The sequence below is a fragment of the Leguminivora glycinivorella genome, chromosome 19 (assembly GCF_023078275.1).
Source record: "Leguminivora glycinivorella isolate SPB_JAAS2020 chromosome 19, LegGlyc_1.1, whole genome shotgun sequence".
NCBI lineage: Eukaryota > Metazoa > Arthropoda > Insecta > Lepidoptera > Tortricidae > Leguminivora > Leguminivora glycinivorella.
This window is the reverse complement of record NC_062989.1, coordinates 11760138-11780712: the sequence shown is the minus strand read 5'-3', so window position 1 is coordinate 11780712 and position 20575 is coordinate 11760138. Positions and strand designations below refer to the sequence as shown.

The window sequence follows — 20575 nt, the reverse complement described above, 5'->3', positions numbered from 1 at the left end:
TCGCGAACGGACAATAAAACACCTCCCAACTTTTTTCTTTTTAAACATTTGACAGCAGCGCCTAGAGGCGTCGCGATCTCCGCAAACGCTCTGCCTGCCTAGCCGAAATGACAATCGTTGACGATGGACGCCGATCGAAACACAGTCTGGCTCTGTCACGCCAATGCGGAAGAGAGATAGAGATAGCTAGCTACGATAACAATATTATCGCGAGCATCCGTGCATTTGGCTACGTACCCTGCTTACCTATTCTCCTTGACTGCCACGGGACGGCGTTTACGAAGAGCTACATACATTTACTATTGACTTTGGCTTTTTAGAGCGCCATTTTACGTCTTTTGAGATTTTGGACTCTGGTTTATTATTAAACGAGTTTTTGACACGTTTCCAAGTTTCAAACGAGGTTTTAAAGATTCATAATGTGTACTTGACAGACTAACTAGACTAGTTTTTTCGTCTAACTACCTAAAATTATACATTTGTATCAATTTGTAGTTCTAAATATAGGGTGCGTCTGCAAAACTCAATTTTACCTCGATTACTTTTTTCAAGTAGGTAGATCAACACACATACAGCTTTAGAAGATTGTCAATACTAATCTTGCTCGTCTCTCGATAATTTGGCGATCCGAGCCGAGGCCGTTATAGTGATTAAGCCATTTTTACAGTAATTCAGTAACAAAAATTAAGAGTAAAAAAAGTACCGTAGCATGAGAGAGAAAAAGATTACAAAAACCCTAATATAAATAATCCTAATATAAATAAACTAGGACCATATCTGCAGCAATTAAAACATTGCACTATGAAAGGAACAAATAATTTGATTTCGACTCCATATAAAATACAATAATTAATGTTTCTCAGTGTCTATAATAATCGAATCACAATGTACAATAGTAATTGCTTCAACAGTATAAACGTATACAGTGCTAGCACGGAACCTTAAGCAGCAAATCACTCTACAAGTGTTACTTATTAGTACACCGTTCATGTCAGTCAGCAGTTAGAACAATCAGAAAGGTGGCAAGTAATACTGATTTATTGAGTTCGCGTGTCCAAATCGTATATCAAGCGGAATAGCAGTTATTGAAAGTTACATTACAGCAAAAACGACATACCAGCGCTGTGTACACGTCAAAGTGAGAAGTGATTGATCTGAATCCGGCTACTGGAATATTCTAGTGCGGTTTGGAACGGTCAATTTTGAATTTGGAACGGGGGTTGACGTATTTATTTTTCCTATCATGCTTGCAATTTTATCACTCATCGACGTGGATAAGACATCTGTCACTTTCACACTGCCATACTGGTCAGAGCGTGACGGATACTTGTACTCCTTAGACTATTACATACACAGATAAACACTACACTTAGAAATGCAAGTGTGAATCAGACAGACAAAGTGCCTGCTGCGAAGCCTAGGCTCCCCAAAGACGGTGGCTCCATTAGTCCGGCCTAGACTAGCCATTAACTTTAATTTGTCCGCCATGTTGTGGGCGGGGCCTCACATGTAAACAATCTGCGGATTTTGCGGTCACTTTTTAGGTTATTGAAAACCTATGAAGAGCGGGTTAGATGTTTTTTGCTGTTTTTCTTTTTTAAGAAATAGTATAGTGTGACAACACGATATTAAAATTTGCAGGCAATTCTGAATTTATTGTTAATAAAGTTATTATGAAGTTTTAACCCCTTTTTCCCCGTGTGATGTTATACCTACTGAGGTAAAATTCTAACTTTTCCTACAGTTTCAAATGTCCAGAATTTACTACTTATGACACTTACGTCTGTGCTCATGTAAACTTTCGCAAGAATATGCACACTTTTTTATAGTATCCTTGTCTATGTATAAGTAGGTCCCGTCCTCAATATAAATCTTTGATACTAATTATGTCGTTGGTAACTTTTGTGAAAAATACATGCATTGCACTTTTGCTAGTGACAGCTCCAGTACCAATTTTCTTCCAATAGTGCCACTATACCGCCACTAATTGTCGAATCCACCACTGGCATGCGGACTGGCAAATAATTAGTTCCATAGACAACAGACGGGTATATCACGCACCTATGAAAAATTAGGCAAAATTACAACTATGGTATTCTAAGTTTAAAAAAAAGTATACATCTACATGACTTGCACTTTACCTACAATTCTAAAGATTTTCTTATCAATTTTCTTCCAATAGTGCCACTACACTGCCAATAATTGTCGAATCCACCACTGGCATGCGGACTGGCAATTAATTAGTTCCATAGACAACAGACGGGCATTTCACGCGCGGACACTCGTTACGCATCCAAGACTTAGCATATACATTGGTATTGCGTGTATTGGTAATTGAGATTTGCTAGCAATGTAGTGGTAGAGATTGTGCACACCAACAGTATTCCTCGAGTCTGGCTAATGCAAGTTGATCCCGCAAAAACGTGGCAATTTAAAAAAAATTGAGCAACACATTGTTTTTTTTTTTATTTGATGAATAATGATGATTTTTATTATTTCTAATTTATTTTCAGCACTTATTGTACTAGTTTTTATGGTTTCATTCATTATTATTTATAGATTACGCTGTTAACTTTTACCGAAATTCGTTAAATTGACAGTCACACTGACATTTTATGACAAAAGATGATATGACATGCAGAGTTGCAATTTAAAAAAATACTTTGATCAACTTTCATTAGACAGACTCTAGACTTAAAGTAAGATTTCTGCAACATTTCGAAACATTTCTGAATATGTAAGGGTAATTGGGATTTTGAATAGTACCTATAGGGGCTATAGGTGTACGATCAGAAAATATCACTCACAGGAAATTTTAAGGGACCATCCACACTCATAAGACGCATGTAGAGCGCGACGGACATCTCCGTACGTTGCGCGCCGCGAGACACGCGACGCCTATGTGGGGACGCTGCCTAAGTTATAAATACAAATAATTTATTCATAATAGAACCGCATATAAGTATCTTTATCATGATATAGGCATAACACATAAAAGATTACATAAAAAAAATCATTTTCAATCATGGAATATTCTATGCATTTCTTATTTTTCTACTCGATATTTCAACTAGCATACAGTGTGTTAAAACCTTATAATAATTACAATACATATTAATTTATATATGGACATGGATAGTAATAAATTACCATTGTTTTACAGATGATAATTGTTCGTACTATAAAAACTATGAAACCTCGATCGAGTCATTTTACCAGGTAACTATAATCGTTTCTATTATGTATAAATAGTTTCTATGTTTTGATAAGTAGATAATATATATGCCTATTTCTTTGAACATGTACCTAGATTTAAAAAATCATTTCTGAAATCATATATATATTTGACGACCGGTCTGGCGCAGTCAGTAGTGACCCTGCCTGCTGCGCCGCGGTCCCGGGTTCAAATCCCGGTAAGGGCATTTATTTGTGTGATGAGCACAGATATTTGTTCCTGAGTCATGGATGTTTTCTATGTATATAAGTATTTATATATTATATATATCGTTGTCTGAGTACCCACAACACAAGCCTTCTTGAGCTTACCGTGGGCCTCAGTCAATCTGTGTAAGAATGTCCTATAATATTTATTTATTATTTATTTATTTATATGAATAATTTCTTACGCATATAATTGCAAGGTTTTGTACCTATTTACATAATTTTTTGTTTAAATTAGCCAGTAATGATAATAGTCATAGCTTAGTGGAAACTACAGTAGGTACGCTCAGTTACAAAACTAATAAAAAATGTAAATTGGTCTTTAGTTAGAGTCACTGATCAATAAAAATTGAAACTCACATAAATTATCTGCTAACCTATAATATAATTTACTTAATCAAATATTGTAACACGTATCTTTATAATGTGATTACCTATTACAGTCTGATTGTTTCACGTAATATACAGCGTGTAAACGTAATACGGACGATAAATGAAACTTGGCATGTATTCATTAGTGTTATCATTAAATGAGAGGTGGGTGTCTTTGAGTTACTCTTTTTCACCCCCCTTTTCTTAGCAGCAATGTAGAGGTACTGTAAACAAGGTTGCGATAACACGCAATGACAACTGTCAATGAGCGTTTAACGCGAGTGTGTTTGCGTACATTACATTACTATTCAAAATGACCCCATTTTGAATAAAAGTTAGGTAATTACATTTCTTATGTACTATACTCACCACCGTCAAGAGATTCGCCCTTATAGCTTTTACACACTGTATAATTTTAGACGTGTATTCTGATCTGATAGTTTTAGTTTTGACAAAAATATTTGTTTGTCATGTGGAAAAATAGTTAATTAAATATATTCGTCACGGTGGTCCAAAGGCTTTATCACAGCTTCAAGTAGTTAATTGATAATAAGTAAACAGTGTCATAAAATATTATCTCCACTGTTTGCTCCCAACTATTATCTTAACTTTAAAAATATTGAATAAACACATTTATCAATAATTACAAAAATTACTCCATTGCTAAGGCGTCTATTTACCTTTTATAAGGAATTATTGTCAAAAAAAAGTGCGTGGTGTCCCACCGCGCAGAAAAAGTAAAATTTTGTAAAATAACATTATTTCAAGTGACTTACGTTTTTGCGTTTAGTTACTGCCGCCTTCTTACTGTTTTAAACATTTTACATTGCTAATAGCTCAAATTACAGAAAAAAAGCAAAGATAAACTCATGAAATTCGGACAAGTTCAAGAGTTTACTTCAAACATTGGCATATTCCTGGCATCCGAGTTGGCAACACTGAGTGTTATATTATATGTCGTTTAACGCTGTCAGTTGGAAGTTGCATTCGAAGTCTCATTTCATTAAATTGCCTGTGTTCAAACATATTACGTAAGGACTCGAGGACCGATAAAAGTATCAAATATTAAAAAAACATAAAAGTAAAACTTAATAACGAACAATTTTTTTACATTTACAAAACCAGACACAAAATTGAAATTGCAATAATCTCACTATACTGGTCGTCTGCTAGGTGGGCCTATTAAAGCTCGGCCACACATGCGCGTTTTGAGAGCGTAGGCGGAGCGTTACGGAGCGCAATGATAGCGGTGCGCCGGAGGAACGCTGGCGTTGCGCCCAGCGGACGCCGTCGGGAACTAACGAGCGCGGATTGCGAGCGGAATGCGCGCGGATTGCGAGCGGAACGCCAGCGTTCGTCCGGCGCACCGCTATCATTGCGCTCCGCTAATGCTACGCTATCAAAACGCTTTATGTGTGGCGGAGGCTTTACATAGTTATAAGTCATAAAAAAACCTGTAAACCCTACTTCTATTATTTTGTATTTGTAGTATAATGACCAAATCGTGTGTTAGTAATGTTGGTAACGACCAGAAGCATTACCAGGCTAACTGAAACACTTACAGATGATGACTAATGACTATAATGATGGAAGCGTTCATTGAATCTCGTCAGAGCCTAGACAAGGTGACATGTCTATAGCAGTGGAACCTCGGTAATTCGAACCTTGATGAAGAAGTCCCGAAATGTTTCCTATTCCTTTCTTTTCAGAGCCCAAAACCACCATAACTCGGAATAGTTAAACTAATTAACAGAAAGTAAAATATTTTTTGACTTGGTGTATATTTCCGGTTTATAATACGAAGTCACAACTATCAAGTGCAATTATTAACTCTATAACTAGAAAAATTAAATTAGTACTCCTCTTTACAAACTTTAAAAAAAACCGGGAAATAGTTATTTAATGTACCAAATATCTGTAAATCTAAAAAAGTCAAAGGGTAGGATAATATTCGATTTTTATAATTACCTCTCCTCTTTATGCTCATCAAAAACTTTAAAAAACCATAAGTCGGTACAATAAATTAGGTAAATAACCTTTCTCTTAATTAAAAGGAACATCAAAGAATACACATTTAAATATACTTTCTGTATCGTTAATTTGTTTTTAATAGAATATAATTTTACCACTGCGTGTTACCAACAAAAAAATCCGAAAAACATTGGTTGCAATGCACGAATGCTAAAACATTTTTTTTGACATTCATGCCTTGATATTTTCAGTCCGTGTATTACCTCCTCAAGTGTCAGACTGATTTTTGAGTCGTTAGAATATTGACTTTATTCTAATTAATCAAATTTGACTTGATTGACTCCAAAAGAAAAAAAAATCCGAAAAACATCGCAAGCAAATGTCAAAATAGCTACTCGTAGCTACGTGTTACATAAGTTCGCGTGACAAAATGCTCTCGTTATGTGTTAATGAGATATAATTAACAGTGATAAGCCCTGGGCAATGTCGTATCACGTGCTAAATAAACACTGTTACAGATACACGGATAAGCTGTCAGGGACAGGGACTTATATTTTATAAATGTTGGGCATAGGAGTGACAGTGGGTAGATCTAGGAGAATCGGGCCATTTGTGTTGATATAAAAATTGCACCGTATAGGTATACTAAAGAGTAATAAGTGCTGCAATATATGACTTTCTAAATAAACACTATCAGAGACAAAATGGGATAAGCTGTCAGGGACTTATATTTTATAAATGTTGGGCCTAGGAGTGATAGAGGGTAGACCTAGGAGAATCGGGGCATAAAAATTATGGTCATTTGAAATATTGGGTTGATATGTGAAGTGACTGAAGGTAGTACGGGAAAAATCGGAGCAGAGAACTATAAAGATTTTGTATATCGGGTTGATATGCAATTTTTTTTCAAGTTATGGAAAGGCTTATTGAAAAACAAACAATACAACAACTATAAATAAACTTAGAAATAAGAATAGATAATATAAATAAAATAAAATAACCTCACAAAAATCGCTGCTACTGGGCAGTGTGCCCAGAAGGCTGGCCGCATTGCCACGTTGGATGGCAATGCTAGCGTTGTGCAAAATATTTAAGTACAAATTAAAAAAACAATTTTTTTTTAACAACTTTAAAAATACATTTTTATAAATACTATCCTTGCAAACGATTAGCAAAAATCTCTGGCATGACTTGACCTGAACGATTTTAATAATTACCATTCTAGTACGATACATGCATTACACATTTAACGTATAATAATTTTCAATAAAATAACTTAATTGCATGCAAATGAATCAGATTTTACCTTATGCGCAGTAACTGGTAGTTTAAGGTAAATAATAATTACCAATATATATTATAATTCATGTAATGTCTTAATCACGTTAGTAAATAAATTAAATAGGTAAGAATTTTATCGAGGTTACTTTATAAGTTTATATAATAACATAGGGTAAAGCAAGGATAATCGGACCGCAGGGCAAATAGTAAACGATACGATGATCAAAACATCCTTTGGGATTAAAAATATATGAGTGTATTAAAGTTGCAGCACAGATGTAGTGAGTAATCCTCATTTTCTCGGAAACGTTCGTATTTGTTACGGATACTTCACAAGTACTTTTTATCGTTCGTATATTTCCATAAAAATATGATAGTAAAGCGTTTTGATTTACATCTAGCTCTTTTAAAATTAATCTTTTTTCAAGAGAATTCTAACGATGAAGTCTTATTAGAAACGTCATATTTTCGTAGTCATTTTATTACCTAACAATTTTTAAAGTCGGTGTTTATGCAAGATTTATGCAAGATATGCATAAACACCGACTTTACACTAAAACGCCATGACAGCCATAGTCAGTATTTAAAATTGATATTCGTAATTTGAATTGATTCCTGTAATTCAATCTGCCTCATGTTTTGTTACATTTAAATGAATTTTTTTTTTCTTTAATTGAAATATCTCGGAATTCAATATTCAAATTCACTGTAAATAGTTGTTATTCGGTTGGTGAAAATATTTAATCACAATTTCGAACCGAAGATTATAGTAGTTGAACTTCCATAATTTAGTAAAGTTCCAAATTTATAACTTTTACTTCCAATAAAAAATGTAAGTAATAAAAAAAAGTCGTCCAATATACCTACTTAACTTTTAATTAACAACTTCAAGGCTGCCAATTTTCTTGGTCTAAAAATCGCCTCATGTTACGAACCTCTATTTTCGAACCAGATTGAATTCTGCTCGGTAGCACGATTGATAAATTGTAGGTTACAGTCTCCTGGCTTGCTGCTCACCGTGTTATTTGTATCATAATAACTGCTTGTAAAAGATAACTGAAATAACGTTCCCCATTGATTCGGTTAGTTTTATATTGCGAAATAAATGCTGGAAAGTTTGGTTATTCAGCGACGCAATATTTTTGTAAGTTTTTGTTAGAAATTAAACATGCCACAACTTACGAAATTACAATGTTAATTAATAAAGATATACTTACCTGACTAATGGCAATTTTGTTAGACATTGGCATTTTTGCAAAGTAAAAAAAAAATTCAAATGTTTTTTTTTGTGTTTGTGGTGGGGCAATTCGAATCAGTATTCAATTATGATTTGCTAAACATTTGCGGGGTTTTCATAAATTTCTTATTTGAATCAAACTTATGAGAATACATTAAAATCTAATAAGGAATGTACCTATAAGACTGATACGATAGACGGCAACGTGATAATAAATACTTGTACAAAAGCTTACTTTTTATTTGCCTTTTTAAATCATAGATTCTAAAATAAACTGTTATAATTTCTTAGCCCTTATTTTGTAATTGAAATTCGTGTAAATTTCACCGAATCACAATAATTGTAGGTAAGAGTTTACCCTTTTGCATTGACACTGTCAACTAAATATCGTTTTCGAGGAAATTCGTTGCGAACCCTTTTATTTTCTTTCTCACAAACTTTTTCTTTTTGGCAACACCGCTCTTTCATCTCCGTTACCCTCTAAATTTGGCACCGTCACCCTTGAAGTGTTTGTACTACAAATATCTACATCTACGTATGTATCTATATTATTCAATGTGTATTTGCTAAATGGTATTTGAAGGGTAATTGTATAATAACGGTTAACATTTTATAAAAGTTTTTAACTGGTTTAAGTGCATACCTATCTTAATACCGAAATAAGTATTTAAAAACTTTTTAATGTATTAAATAACTTTGTTCCAGGCAAATAAATACCCTATATACATTTTATATGTCGGTAGGTACCTACTTAATTTCGTAAATGACATTGCTTACATACCTACTCCCCGAAATAATATATCATAATAATATTTTCATACCTAAGTAAAGATTGGGCCCTTTAGTATTACGTATACTAACTAGGTACAAAAACTACACTCGATATGAAACTATCGAAATACAGGAATAGCAATTTTCCCTAAAAATAAAGACGTATATTTTTATGACTATTGACTCAGCAGCGCAGCGCGAAGTTACATTCGTTAACAAACTTTATGAGCATGCGTGATGAAACTTACCTATTCATTTATCTTCAGTAATATTGACAAACAAATCAAAGAAAATATAACCCATCAGCGGAAAAAAAAACTAACCAACATTACCACATTTTTAAGGGTTGTATTTGATGCTTCATAAAAATTGTCTTTATCATAAAACAAAGATTCTTATTAATATATCTCACGACTTAGATTTAACGTAGGTAGATTATAAGCAGTGACAATGTAAAAACATAAGTTACATAAATTATAAGTAGGCACTACTTAGAAAATTACAATAATATTGTAATATAAGAAATGACTTTTTTTAGTACAAACGGTACTAACCTAGCCTAACAATAATAAATTCATCAACGCAAAACCGGTTTTAATTCTAGTTAGCTTCTATAATTTTACACCACTAGTTTCTATTTATCAAATCATGATTTATATCGGTAGGCACTCGAAGCCTATTACCTACTTTGTATAGAATTAAAACAAATAAACATTAATATTTGTCTAAGAGCGATGCATTTGTTTTGAAACAGATGAAAAATCCAAAATCAAAATAACAAAATGTTAAATATACCGGCATAGACTATTTCGTCCCCAAAAAAACATAATTAGTGCAAAATTCTCAGCATCCGAAACACATTTTTAAATTCAGAGAGTAATTAATGCGAATCCACGTCCCGTCGGTGCAGTGTTTTGGCGAAAAAAAGCGCCTACTCTATGCATCTGTCAACACGGACGCCGCTTGCACTTCATACGGCGTGCATAACTAATGTTAGGTTATGTTTGATTTCTTATTTGTTTAACGTGTTTTCATATTTATTTTTGTATTAATTTCATAATATAATTAAAGAGGAATGTATATCTTTTGTTTTTAATGTGCTAGATGAATGGAAGTTGGTGAAAATTGCGTTGCAAGTTTAGAAAAATGCTATCATTTATAAATTGCTTATGCATTGTAGTGATTTAAAATCATAATAGTGGGAATATCAAAAACTTGTATTGTTTCATCAATTATGAGCAAAAAATATATTTTTAAGTCGGTCAAGTAATTGAGAACCTGACTAATAATTATCATAACAAAAAAACAAAAACCGTAAAGAGAACCGCCAAAAGAATAGGTAAACGGTTGCATAATTTAATGTAAATCAATCTAGACTAGTTTTTTTAGACAAGTTTGAATTGGTTTTAATTTAAAAAAAAAAACTAATTGTTTTATTTAGTAACTGACGACTTTACGGCACTTTTTCTTCTATAGATTTTATTAAACGCAAAAGTTAGTTAAGTAAGTGTTTCTTATCAGTTTCAAAGTAGTTCCGGCAGTTTGTAAATAAACAAATCCGCGCTTTCAACTTGTGACGGATCAAAACAAAACTTCTCGATGCCTAACCTAAGCCACTCGCTACTTACCCTACCTCTTCGATACACGTGTAACGCTTAGACGGTTTCATTTGCAATATCACACACATCACTGATACACGTTAAGGCACGATCACAACGAGCAACGGGTACGCGACGGCCGTACTGACCTGCCACTCTTGGTGATCACCATCTCGGTGCCCAGCTTGTGGAACTTCTCCCAGAGGTCCTTGCCCTCGAGCGTCACCTTCGGGTCGTCGACGACGCCGTCGTCGTCCGGTGGCAGAGGCGCGTAAGGCGGAGGCGGCGGTTTAAGCAGCGGGCAGGGCGCGGACAGCGCGGCGGCGGCGGCCAGGGCTGCCGGCAGGTACGGCGGCGGCGGCAGCGCGCCCGCAGTCAGCAGCGCCGATACCGAGAAGTCGCTCGGTCGCGGCACCAGCAGCGGGTGGAACGCGACGGCGTCGCGCCGCTCAGTGCCCTCGAAGCGCATGCCCGCGCCGCCCGGGACCCACGGCGCGCGCTCCAGCGGTCCCGTCGGCTCCAGCGGTCGCGGCCGCTCATGCAACGTCCATAACCGGCCGGCGGCTCGCTCGTCACTCGCTCTCGTGGCGACACCCGCTCGCGCGGCAGGCGTCAAACGACTGGCCGCCGGCGGCGCCGGCTCCGACACCCCTCCGCGCGCCCGCCCAATGGCGCGCCGAGCGGCTCCCCGCGCGCAGGCAGGCGGGGCCGCGGCGCCACGAGCGTTGTTTTTTCGTCGCGGGCGAGGTGTCCGCCGCCGCCACACCTCGCGCGCCGACCGGCGCGGGCGGCGGCGGCGGGCGCGGGGCGCCGCTAATCTCGTTAATACGCGGGGGCGACACTACACCACACTACACTCGCCACCGCCGCCGTCTCCTTCTAATTGGACACGTTTCCGTTCGTTCATCAATTGAGCTCGTTACTCGCTGTATCTTTTGTGCGTCTAGTGCTGGCTGCTGCCGCGGGCCCGGCCTGAGCAAACACCGGTGTCTTTGTGGCGGACCACAATCACGCTTATCAAAACAACAACCAATTACCTACCTAACAATTCAATTGTGATCTTTTCCTTATGATATGGAATTAAAGATGTTCCTACATAGGTACTACTTATTTGGTACATTCAATACTTGGCCATTTCATAAGTAATTTCCTTTTCGTGCATATTTATAAGTGTAAGTTTCTAAGTTGATTTTGAGAAACTTTATAATTTTGCGTCGCCATTATTTTACTGAAAACCAAATAGCTGAGATATTTCCTCTGCGTGAAAATGTAATTTTGTAAGTGTCAGTTTCTAAGTTGATATTGCGAGACTTTATAAATTCCCATTGGCATTCGATTTAGGTACTTACCTTACAAAAAACAGATAGGTTTATACAAAATATTTAGAATTAAAAGTAGACGGATAGTTCAAGTTTTAGTACCTTCATCATCGTTTTTATTTGCATTTAGGTACTTGTTTTACCTCTTTATAATTCATGAAATATTTTACCTAACTACATTTTTTGAGTAGGTTCACATTATGGAAACGAGGGGGATGAAAACTAAATTTTCAATATATTACCTACTGTTAAAAATAATCGTAATAATTTTACTTGACTGAGGCTCTATTAATCTTTAAATAGTACTTTTTTTCTAATTAGACATTTAATCTAATTCATTAATTTCATACAGGCATATAAATATTACCTAGCTCGTAAAAAAATCCTTAAAATAAACGATGCATGTGGTGAATGCTCTTGCTCCATCTATATACCTATATAATTCTTTTTACTTTAAATCGACCAGATTATTTTACTCGTATCTTTATTAAACTAATTAATTGAGTTAATTGTATATACTGAACAATGTAAAATTTCCGTTACAAAAATAACTATAGTTTTTTTCTTGGCGGCAATAAAATAATTGTTAATTTTTAAATTTTTTGAGCAAGCTTATCGTCGTTTAATACGCTTCGAAGGACCAGTTTGTTAAAAGATGTATTTTTGTTTTAGTTAACACAATCGTTACCTAGATTTCATGGTAATTGCGATATCTTAGGGTACTTTGAATATAAAGCTTTATATTTATGACACTAAAATAGGATTACTTTCTAACTTTTAAGTAGGTAATTTTTTAGCTGCGATTGTTACGACTTTGTTTGAAGCCGCATTTATAACTTACATAATTTATTATTGCAAAATAAATAATTCGCATCTAGGTATGGCAGACGATTGTATTACCTAGGTATAATTTCGTAACAAAATTAAAGGTAAATTTAACAAACAATAGGGAACTTGACTGTAGTTAAAATAAAATATTTTATACCATGCACGAAATCAAGCATCAGATAATTATAAGAAAAATATGGACAGAAGTTATTTTAAATCCAATTTCTATTTAATAAGTCAGGTAGAAATATATAAAGTAACACAGTTTAGCAAGTCGTTCACATTCGTTTTGACAGTTCCTAAAAAGAAGCTGATTTGACTAGGAGGCAAGTACCTAGCCTTTAGCTTCCGGTACCTACCTACTTCCTACATCACAAAACGCTGTTTTGTTTATTTCATAATATCACAGTGTTACTTTTATAGCATTGACGTAATAGTTAGTACATTACGATACAAGTCAAGTGCGAAAAGGAGGAAGTTCGAAACCCGTGGCAATAAATTAAAACACGACCGAAGGGAGTGTTTTAAATCGACATGGTTACGAATTTACTTTTCCCACGTAAATCGGTTTTCAGTGGGTATGGGTGGCCCTTTGAAGTTTCGACCTAACAAGAAATGTACCAATTTTAAAAAAAGCATATTCATAAGTAGACCCCGGATTGTTGTCGCGATGACGTCACAATAGGGTGATTTGGGGAGTAAATGGACAGGTAGAACAAAATGATACATAAATTATAAGATAAGATAAAAATGTATATTAATTTTACCAGAGAAAAACATAATTTCATTTACGGTACATCCAAATACCTAAATTTTTTCATAAAAGAAATTCCCAGTGAATTTATCAATATAATTTTTTTGGTAGGTATATAACTGCAAAACTTAAATTTCTACTGTTTACTAGAAGACGTAGCCTAACCGCAAGTCATTTAGAAAAACTATTGATCTGTTACGGAGAGTCTGTTAACGAAAGAGCAACGTCGATATTTTTTATAGGAAGATTCGCAATAATATACAAAAAAAAAAGTAACAATTTCGTATTCTAACTATATAACTCCCGTGAGACTCATACATATTTAAAAATCGCGCGCGCTCTCGACATGTAAAGGCGGGGTGTCGCTACTCTTGAGAAAGGCTCTCGAAATTGAACCGAAACATGTCGAACGCTATATCGATTTAATACGTGAGTAACCCGCTTAAAATATTTTTAATTTCGTATTCATCAACACTATAATATATGATATTTCTTATCTTATCTTATCTAAATAAATCCGTATTAATTAATACTGTTCCATTTACTCCCCAAATCACCCTATTGTGACGTCATCGCGACAACAATCCGGGGTCTAAGTCTATAAGCGACTTGAGTCGTTGTCAAAGAGAAGGTGTCACGGAATGTATAAAACCTCAATCTCATACATTCCACAACTCTTCTTTCCGAATAGACTCTTCTTGAGTCTTACGCAGCCTATCGTTTTGGCATAGTTACTCTTAGAAATTCTTAGAATTTTTTCTACGAATATTTGAACGGGGTACTCAATGTAGAGATTGTTGAGCCACTTAGAGTAAATGCTCTCAAACAACGCTTAAAGTGAGTAAAAATGCTTTGTTATATCATAACGGCGTGAATAAATTAGGTTATTAACGTAACAGAGTGAAAATTGCTCTAGTTGCTATTTTTTTTCATCTTTTCTCGTCACTGAAAATGGGAAGTGAAAGTTTTTGTAACATTAAATTATATACTCGTAACAATGTACGAGATAACCTAACGACAAAATTGAAATTTAAAGAAAACCTCCGACATATTGGACCGATTTTTATGAAACATGGCTAAGAACACTCCCGACAAAAAAAACAAAACCAAATCGGTTCATCCGTTCGGGAGCTACACAATACCACAGACAGACACACACACAGACAGACAGACTGATACGATTGCGATAATTGGCCAGTGACGTGATGAAAAATGATGATAAAATATTAGTAAAAGTACGTAGTGTACAATTTAAACAACCAATCAACAGGTTTATCGCTACAGGAGCGAAAATGCTAAAATGGAAAGGAGCCTTTCTTTCAATTTGGGAATTTTAGTTAAATATTATACTAGTGTTATTAACTAGATTTATAGAAAAAAAAATGTCCGTTCAGTACAACTCAGTTAAAAATTGCGAAAAAATTCTGAGGTTCCGCTCTCGACTCTTTCCTTCTTCAGAACTTAATCAATCGTAACGAAATTTGATAATCTGAATAACAATGAAATAATCTGTGTCGGACCGTTTAGTTTTTTTGGCTAATTATTACCTATTTTGAATACCAGACCTTTTCTGCGCCATAATCAAGAAGGCCGTTTTTGGAAAATTTTGATAAGCTCTAGCATCTTTAAAAACAATTAAGAATATCAAAAAAATCAAAACGGTCCGACACAGATAAAAATAATAATAATCTGGGTTGAAAAAAATCATTGCTCTATCTTCATAAACCCGGAAGGAAATAGTCGAGAGCGTTTGTATGGAGAATTGACCTGTATCGTATTAATATTAGTTGACGAAACAGAGTTTTATGAAGATAACTATTTATAATGAAGTAAGTACCCCACTGTCTCAAATATTAGTGAGTGCCTAAATGAGTTAGATACAAGTATTTTTTAAATCTCCTTTTTCGAACACGTGTAAAATATGAGTACCTATAATAAAGTTATAATAATATGTACCTTTATTTATAACTATAAATTAATATCCATTTACAAGGAGGTTGAAAGGTATAGAATAATATGTACCTACCTACAAGTTACATAACGTCACTACTTTTAAAAAACTTGTATCTTCGTCTGTCAATGAAAAGAAAATTGTAGTAAGTATGTACGGAATGCATGTAGACTTACTGCGTTTTAACTTTGAGGAGCAGCGTGAGATACGAGATTTTTTTTAAAGTAGTGACGATAACTAAGTTTTGTCATTGAAATTCATTCTCAGATAAGCTTAATTCCACATTTATTTAAGGCTAGCATTTGCCCGCGACTTCGCTCGCGTTAGACAGAGACAAAAAGTAACCTATGTCACTCTTCATCCCTTCAAGTATCTATCTCCACTTAAAAAAACATGTCAATTCGTCGATCCGTTTTCCGACACACACACTTTCCCATTTATAATATTGGTATGGATTGTAAGATTTGTAGATAAGTACCTACTTTAATAAATAATATACTTACATAAATAAAAAAAATACATTACAAAACGGAATATTATTCGTTTAAAATTAACAGTTGATTAGCCCACCATTATGACAAGAGTAATTTGACTCAAATTCCCGTAAACTTTTAACCACTTACAGCTCCATAATTTCTTATCCTTAGCGCCATCTGTTGGTGGATAGCGGGGAACTCAAATGATTGATTGATCATACATTGATATACCGATGGTTACCCCGGATATAGTAATTATGTTACGTTGAGCTTGCAATAGTAAATAAAATACTAGCAATTAAGTCTCAGGCAATCCGATAAGAATTATCAAAACTGTCAGTGGCCTGTATCACAACAGTGACAATTGTCGCGCGACAGTGATACTGCGACGTTCAACAAGAAAATATTGACGCCGAGATGTTACTTATCAACCCAGAATTGACAAGCACAGGATTGTCAATGTCAAGTGACAATATTACTGTGGGGAAATAGCCCATAGTGATATCGATGTTATCGATCTTATATCTTTATTATTTGCCACCTAGTAAGATCTGCGGGCCAATTTTTGAGTCTCACGCGTTCGAATTCAGAAAATTGTCACTGAAAATAATAAGCAAGTCACCAAGACTATTTTCATTAGACATATTGTTTTCCGTGATCATGATGCATGCAACTGCGTCAAAATATCGGGAGCTCGACAAAAATCAAAAAGGTAATCACGGTCTATAATCCCGGGGGCCGATTTTTGAGTCTCACGCGTTCGAATTCAGAAAATTGTCAATAATAGGCAATTCGCCGTTTTCAACCGGTATTTTAGTGACAGTGGGACTCAAAAATCGCCCCCCCGGTCAATATAAGTCTAAGCAAGTCACCGTTTTCAACCGGTATTTTAGTGACAAAATCCCGTATGCGAGGTTCAAGAATCGCCCTCGTGTGTCTAAAATAAGCCTAGGTTTGCCGTACTTATTACACCTAAAAAAGAAAAGGATTTTCTTTTATTCTTATCGATGTTCGATATATAAGAATAAATAATCACTAAGTAGACTGTTTGACGTCTTACTGCTAGACTAGGTGTCGTCTCCATATAATGCATATTCATAAATAGTCACATTACCTACATGCTAGTCTTATCTACAGGAAGTTAAAATAGTTATTTACGACACAAGTGCGAAAAGTAGAAACTCGTGTCGATTGACACTGCCTTCAGTCGTGTTTTAATTTATCGCCACTTGTTTTGAATTTCCTCTTTTCCGGCCTTGTATCGTAATTTAGGTATTATTACGTGTGACTTTGCCATTGTAAATGATTGATAAAGAGTTTGCAAAGGCTACTTACAGAATAATAGTACATTAAATAAATAAACAAATAAATAGAATTACACAGATTGACTGAATCCCACGGTAAGCTCAAGAGGGTGTGTTGTGGGTACTCAGACAACGATATACATAATATACAAATACTTATATACGTAGGAAACATTCGTGACTCAGGAACAAATATCTGTGCTCATCACAAAAATAAATGCCCTTACCGGGATTTGAACCCGGGACCGCGGCTTGGTAGGCAGGGTCACTAGTGTCACTACGCGCTAGGCCAGACCGGTAGTCAACACTTCCATACAACTGCGGAAAAAAGGAAGTTCGAAACAAACTTCGGTCGTGTTTTACATCTACATGAGTTTCGAATTTCCTTTTCGCACGGTATGTATCGTACAACGTTTTTTAGTAGAGATGGCCCTCTGAAGTTTCGACCTGTCCAAAAAGCACCAACTGGGGCCGATTTTTGAATCTCACGGCGTTCGAATTCAGAAAATTGTCACTGAAAATAATAAGCAATTCACCGTTTTCATCCGGTACTTTAGTGACAGTGAGACTCAAAAATCGGCCCCCTGGGCCATTTTATTCAAAGTTGTTCGCCACTTTTTGTGTAATATGAGTATTTTTCACGCGATTCAGGAGAAAAAAAAATGTCCCAAGATTTCCATACATTTTTCAAGCCTTCCATTCCGTTACCGCCGTACAAAATGTATGAAAAAATGGTAACGTAATGGGAAAAAACCTTGGGACACTTTTTTCTCCTAACTATTAGGATTGATAGAGCTCGCGATTCTGAGTGGAAACCTCATAAAAAATTCCAAACCGAAAAAAAGTGGAGGGGACAACTTTGAAAAAAATTGCCCAACAGGTACTGTAATAGGTACTGAAAAAATATATCTATACCTATATTGACCGTTTTTTCCTTTTTGATTTTTATTGAGGTCCCGATATTTTGACGCAGTTGCATGCATCATGATCACGGGAAACCGTGAATCATGTAAGAATCATAAGAGTTTTACATGAGTCAAGTGTAAACTAAAGGTAGGGTGCATTGGGGTAATTTCGAAGTACAGAAATGCCCAGGTAATTTCGAAATGGTAATCTTGATATGATGGAAATATTGGTGATTTTTAAGTGACTTTCGAAATTACCCCAATGTACCCTATAGGTAAGGTATAAACCTATATCTTTTACACTTTCGTGAGCTATTAAGTGTACAAATACCCGTTTAAGCCCCTTAAAGTTTCACACACGACAATAATTATAATATGAGCAGATAATTGAGTTAGCTCTCATCAGATGCCCTCAGCGAAATAAAGGTCCAGTAATTTTTACGGCTCGTTTTCGAAGAAAACCCCTTGGGTGGCTCGAGTGCCTAGCCAACGTCGCAATCGCTTGCAATTCGTAAGCGCTCATCTGTAGCGTGACAGAGTCAGACTACAGCCCATTTCTCGAAGCTACGTTAGCACTAAAAAACTGAAATTTGGTACCATATGTATGTTAATCACTCCGACAAAATGGTAAAATAAAAAGAGGAAAAAAAATGGTTTATACTTATACCCCCCCTACACGTAAAGTGAGGAATGTTTTTTTTTTCATTTCAAGCCTAACGTGTGATACATTGTTGGATAGGTATTTAAACATGAGTTTACGCAAATCACTTTTTGATATTGTTAATATTTTAGGAAATAACCGCTCTAAAAGTAAAAAAAAATGTGTTTCCCCCCTTTTGAACCATTACTTTAAAAAATATGGAAAAAATCTCAAAAGTCGAACTTTATAAATGCTTTGTAGGAAAATTATTTTGAACTTGATAGGTTGAACAGTTTTGGAAAAATATACGCGAAACTACGGAACCCTACACTGAGCGTGGCCCGACACGCTCTTGGAGGGTTTTTAATTTCTTTTTTTTTTGCCAAGCCGTAACGATTGTCACTTTGGTTAGGCCGGCTGGACTGACAAACTTACACCTACAGTCTTCGTGAACCTTAACTTGACTGACGCCAAGTCGATTTTAAAATAATCATTTTTTAATTTAACTTGGTTTTCTGATTAAGTAGATTATATTTCGATTGACTTGGACTTTAAAACGGCGTGTAAAGGGTTTGGTTTTAAACGATGTCTGTCTAAAATATGTTTGTTTTGTGATTAAGTTTTGAGTTGGCTGTTTCGGATTGTTGAAGTTTTATTGGTTGCATTTATAAGTTTTAGCGACTATGTTTGTGGCGCCATCGTTTGGTGAAATTCGTTTTATGGTCGTGATTATGTTTCAATAAATATAAACTGAGTGAAGTGGAGAAGTACCTAACCTTTTCATATAAACGTAGTCCTGGCTACGTTAAAAACGTAATCCTTTCTCATTTCTATTATAATTTATTAGTTCATAGTGTAGTTTTATTTGTGTTAGTTTAATATGTTTTTTTTTATGATAACTCTTGTATAAGTATCTTCTTACCTGAATACATGTCACATGAATTTAATTTTAACATATTTATGTAACAATTTATATATTTTCTAAAATTAGATAAATGTAGCTCATAAATAATATTTTTTTATTTTAAAATTACTGTTAGAGTTATAATTTTAGAACAAAACGGGACTTAATCGCGTAAACACTTACATTTATATTAGGCCCGACGTTTCGAACATCACATTATGTTCGTGGTCACGGGTAGACACGCGCGGGTGTTTACGCGATTAAGTCCCGTTTTGTTCTAAAATTATGAGTGCAAATCGTGTTAGTCTAAATCAATATACTGTTAGAGTTCTTATAAAATGTGCAATAATATGTATAAAAAAATCTCCTTCTATACTTACCTTGTCATTGTCACATTAACGTCTTGTTTGAAATGTCATACAATATTGTCAAACGATTTAAAGCGACAAGGTACAGAAATTATCACTTATGCCGGTGACTGTATGTAGTGGATGTTAATATTACGAAAATATCTTGACAAGGTATAGCGGGTCAGTTACGAATGAATTAAAATTTCATCTACCTACTCGATTTTTTATTTTATTTTTTTGCATTATATAGTGTGGACACTATGATTTCCCACTACCCCCGTATGGTGAACTATAGGATACTCCTGTCAGATATTTTTATAGGTATTTTTGAGTTATGTGCATTTAAAAAGTTCTATGTACCTACCTAACGTTTTTCACGAAATTTAAATGCGTCATATTCTACATAAGGTATGCTTAATATACCTACTTAATTTTTTTTTTCTTTCGTCCCTATGGCGAAACGGTGTCGGTCT

At 35.2% G+C, this 20575-nt stretch overlaps 1 protein-coding gene across 1 annotated transcript in view; it reads right to left on the bottom strand.

Moving 5' to 3' along the window:
- Nucleotides 1-11276, bottom strand: part of LOC125236253 (optomotor-blind protein) — a 175967-nt gene extending 164691 nt beyond the window's left edge. The window contains 1 exon segment of the mRNA XM_048142943.1: nt 10821-11276. Within this exon segment, the coding sequence (XP_047998900.1) occupies nt 10821-11140 (320 nt within the window). The 5' untranslated portion in view covers nt 11141-11276.
- Nucleotides 11277-20575: the final 9299 nt, after the last annotated feature.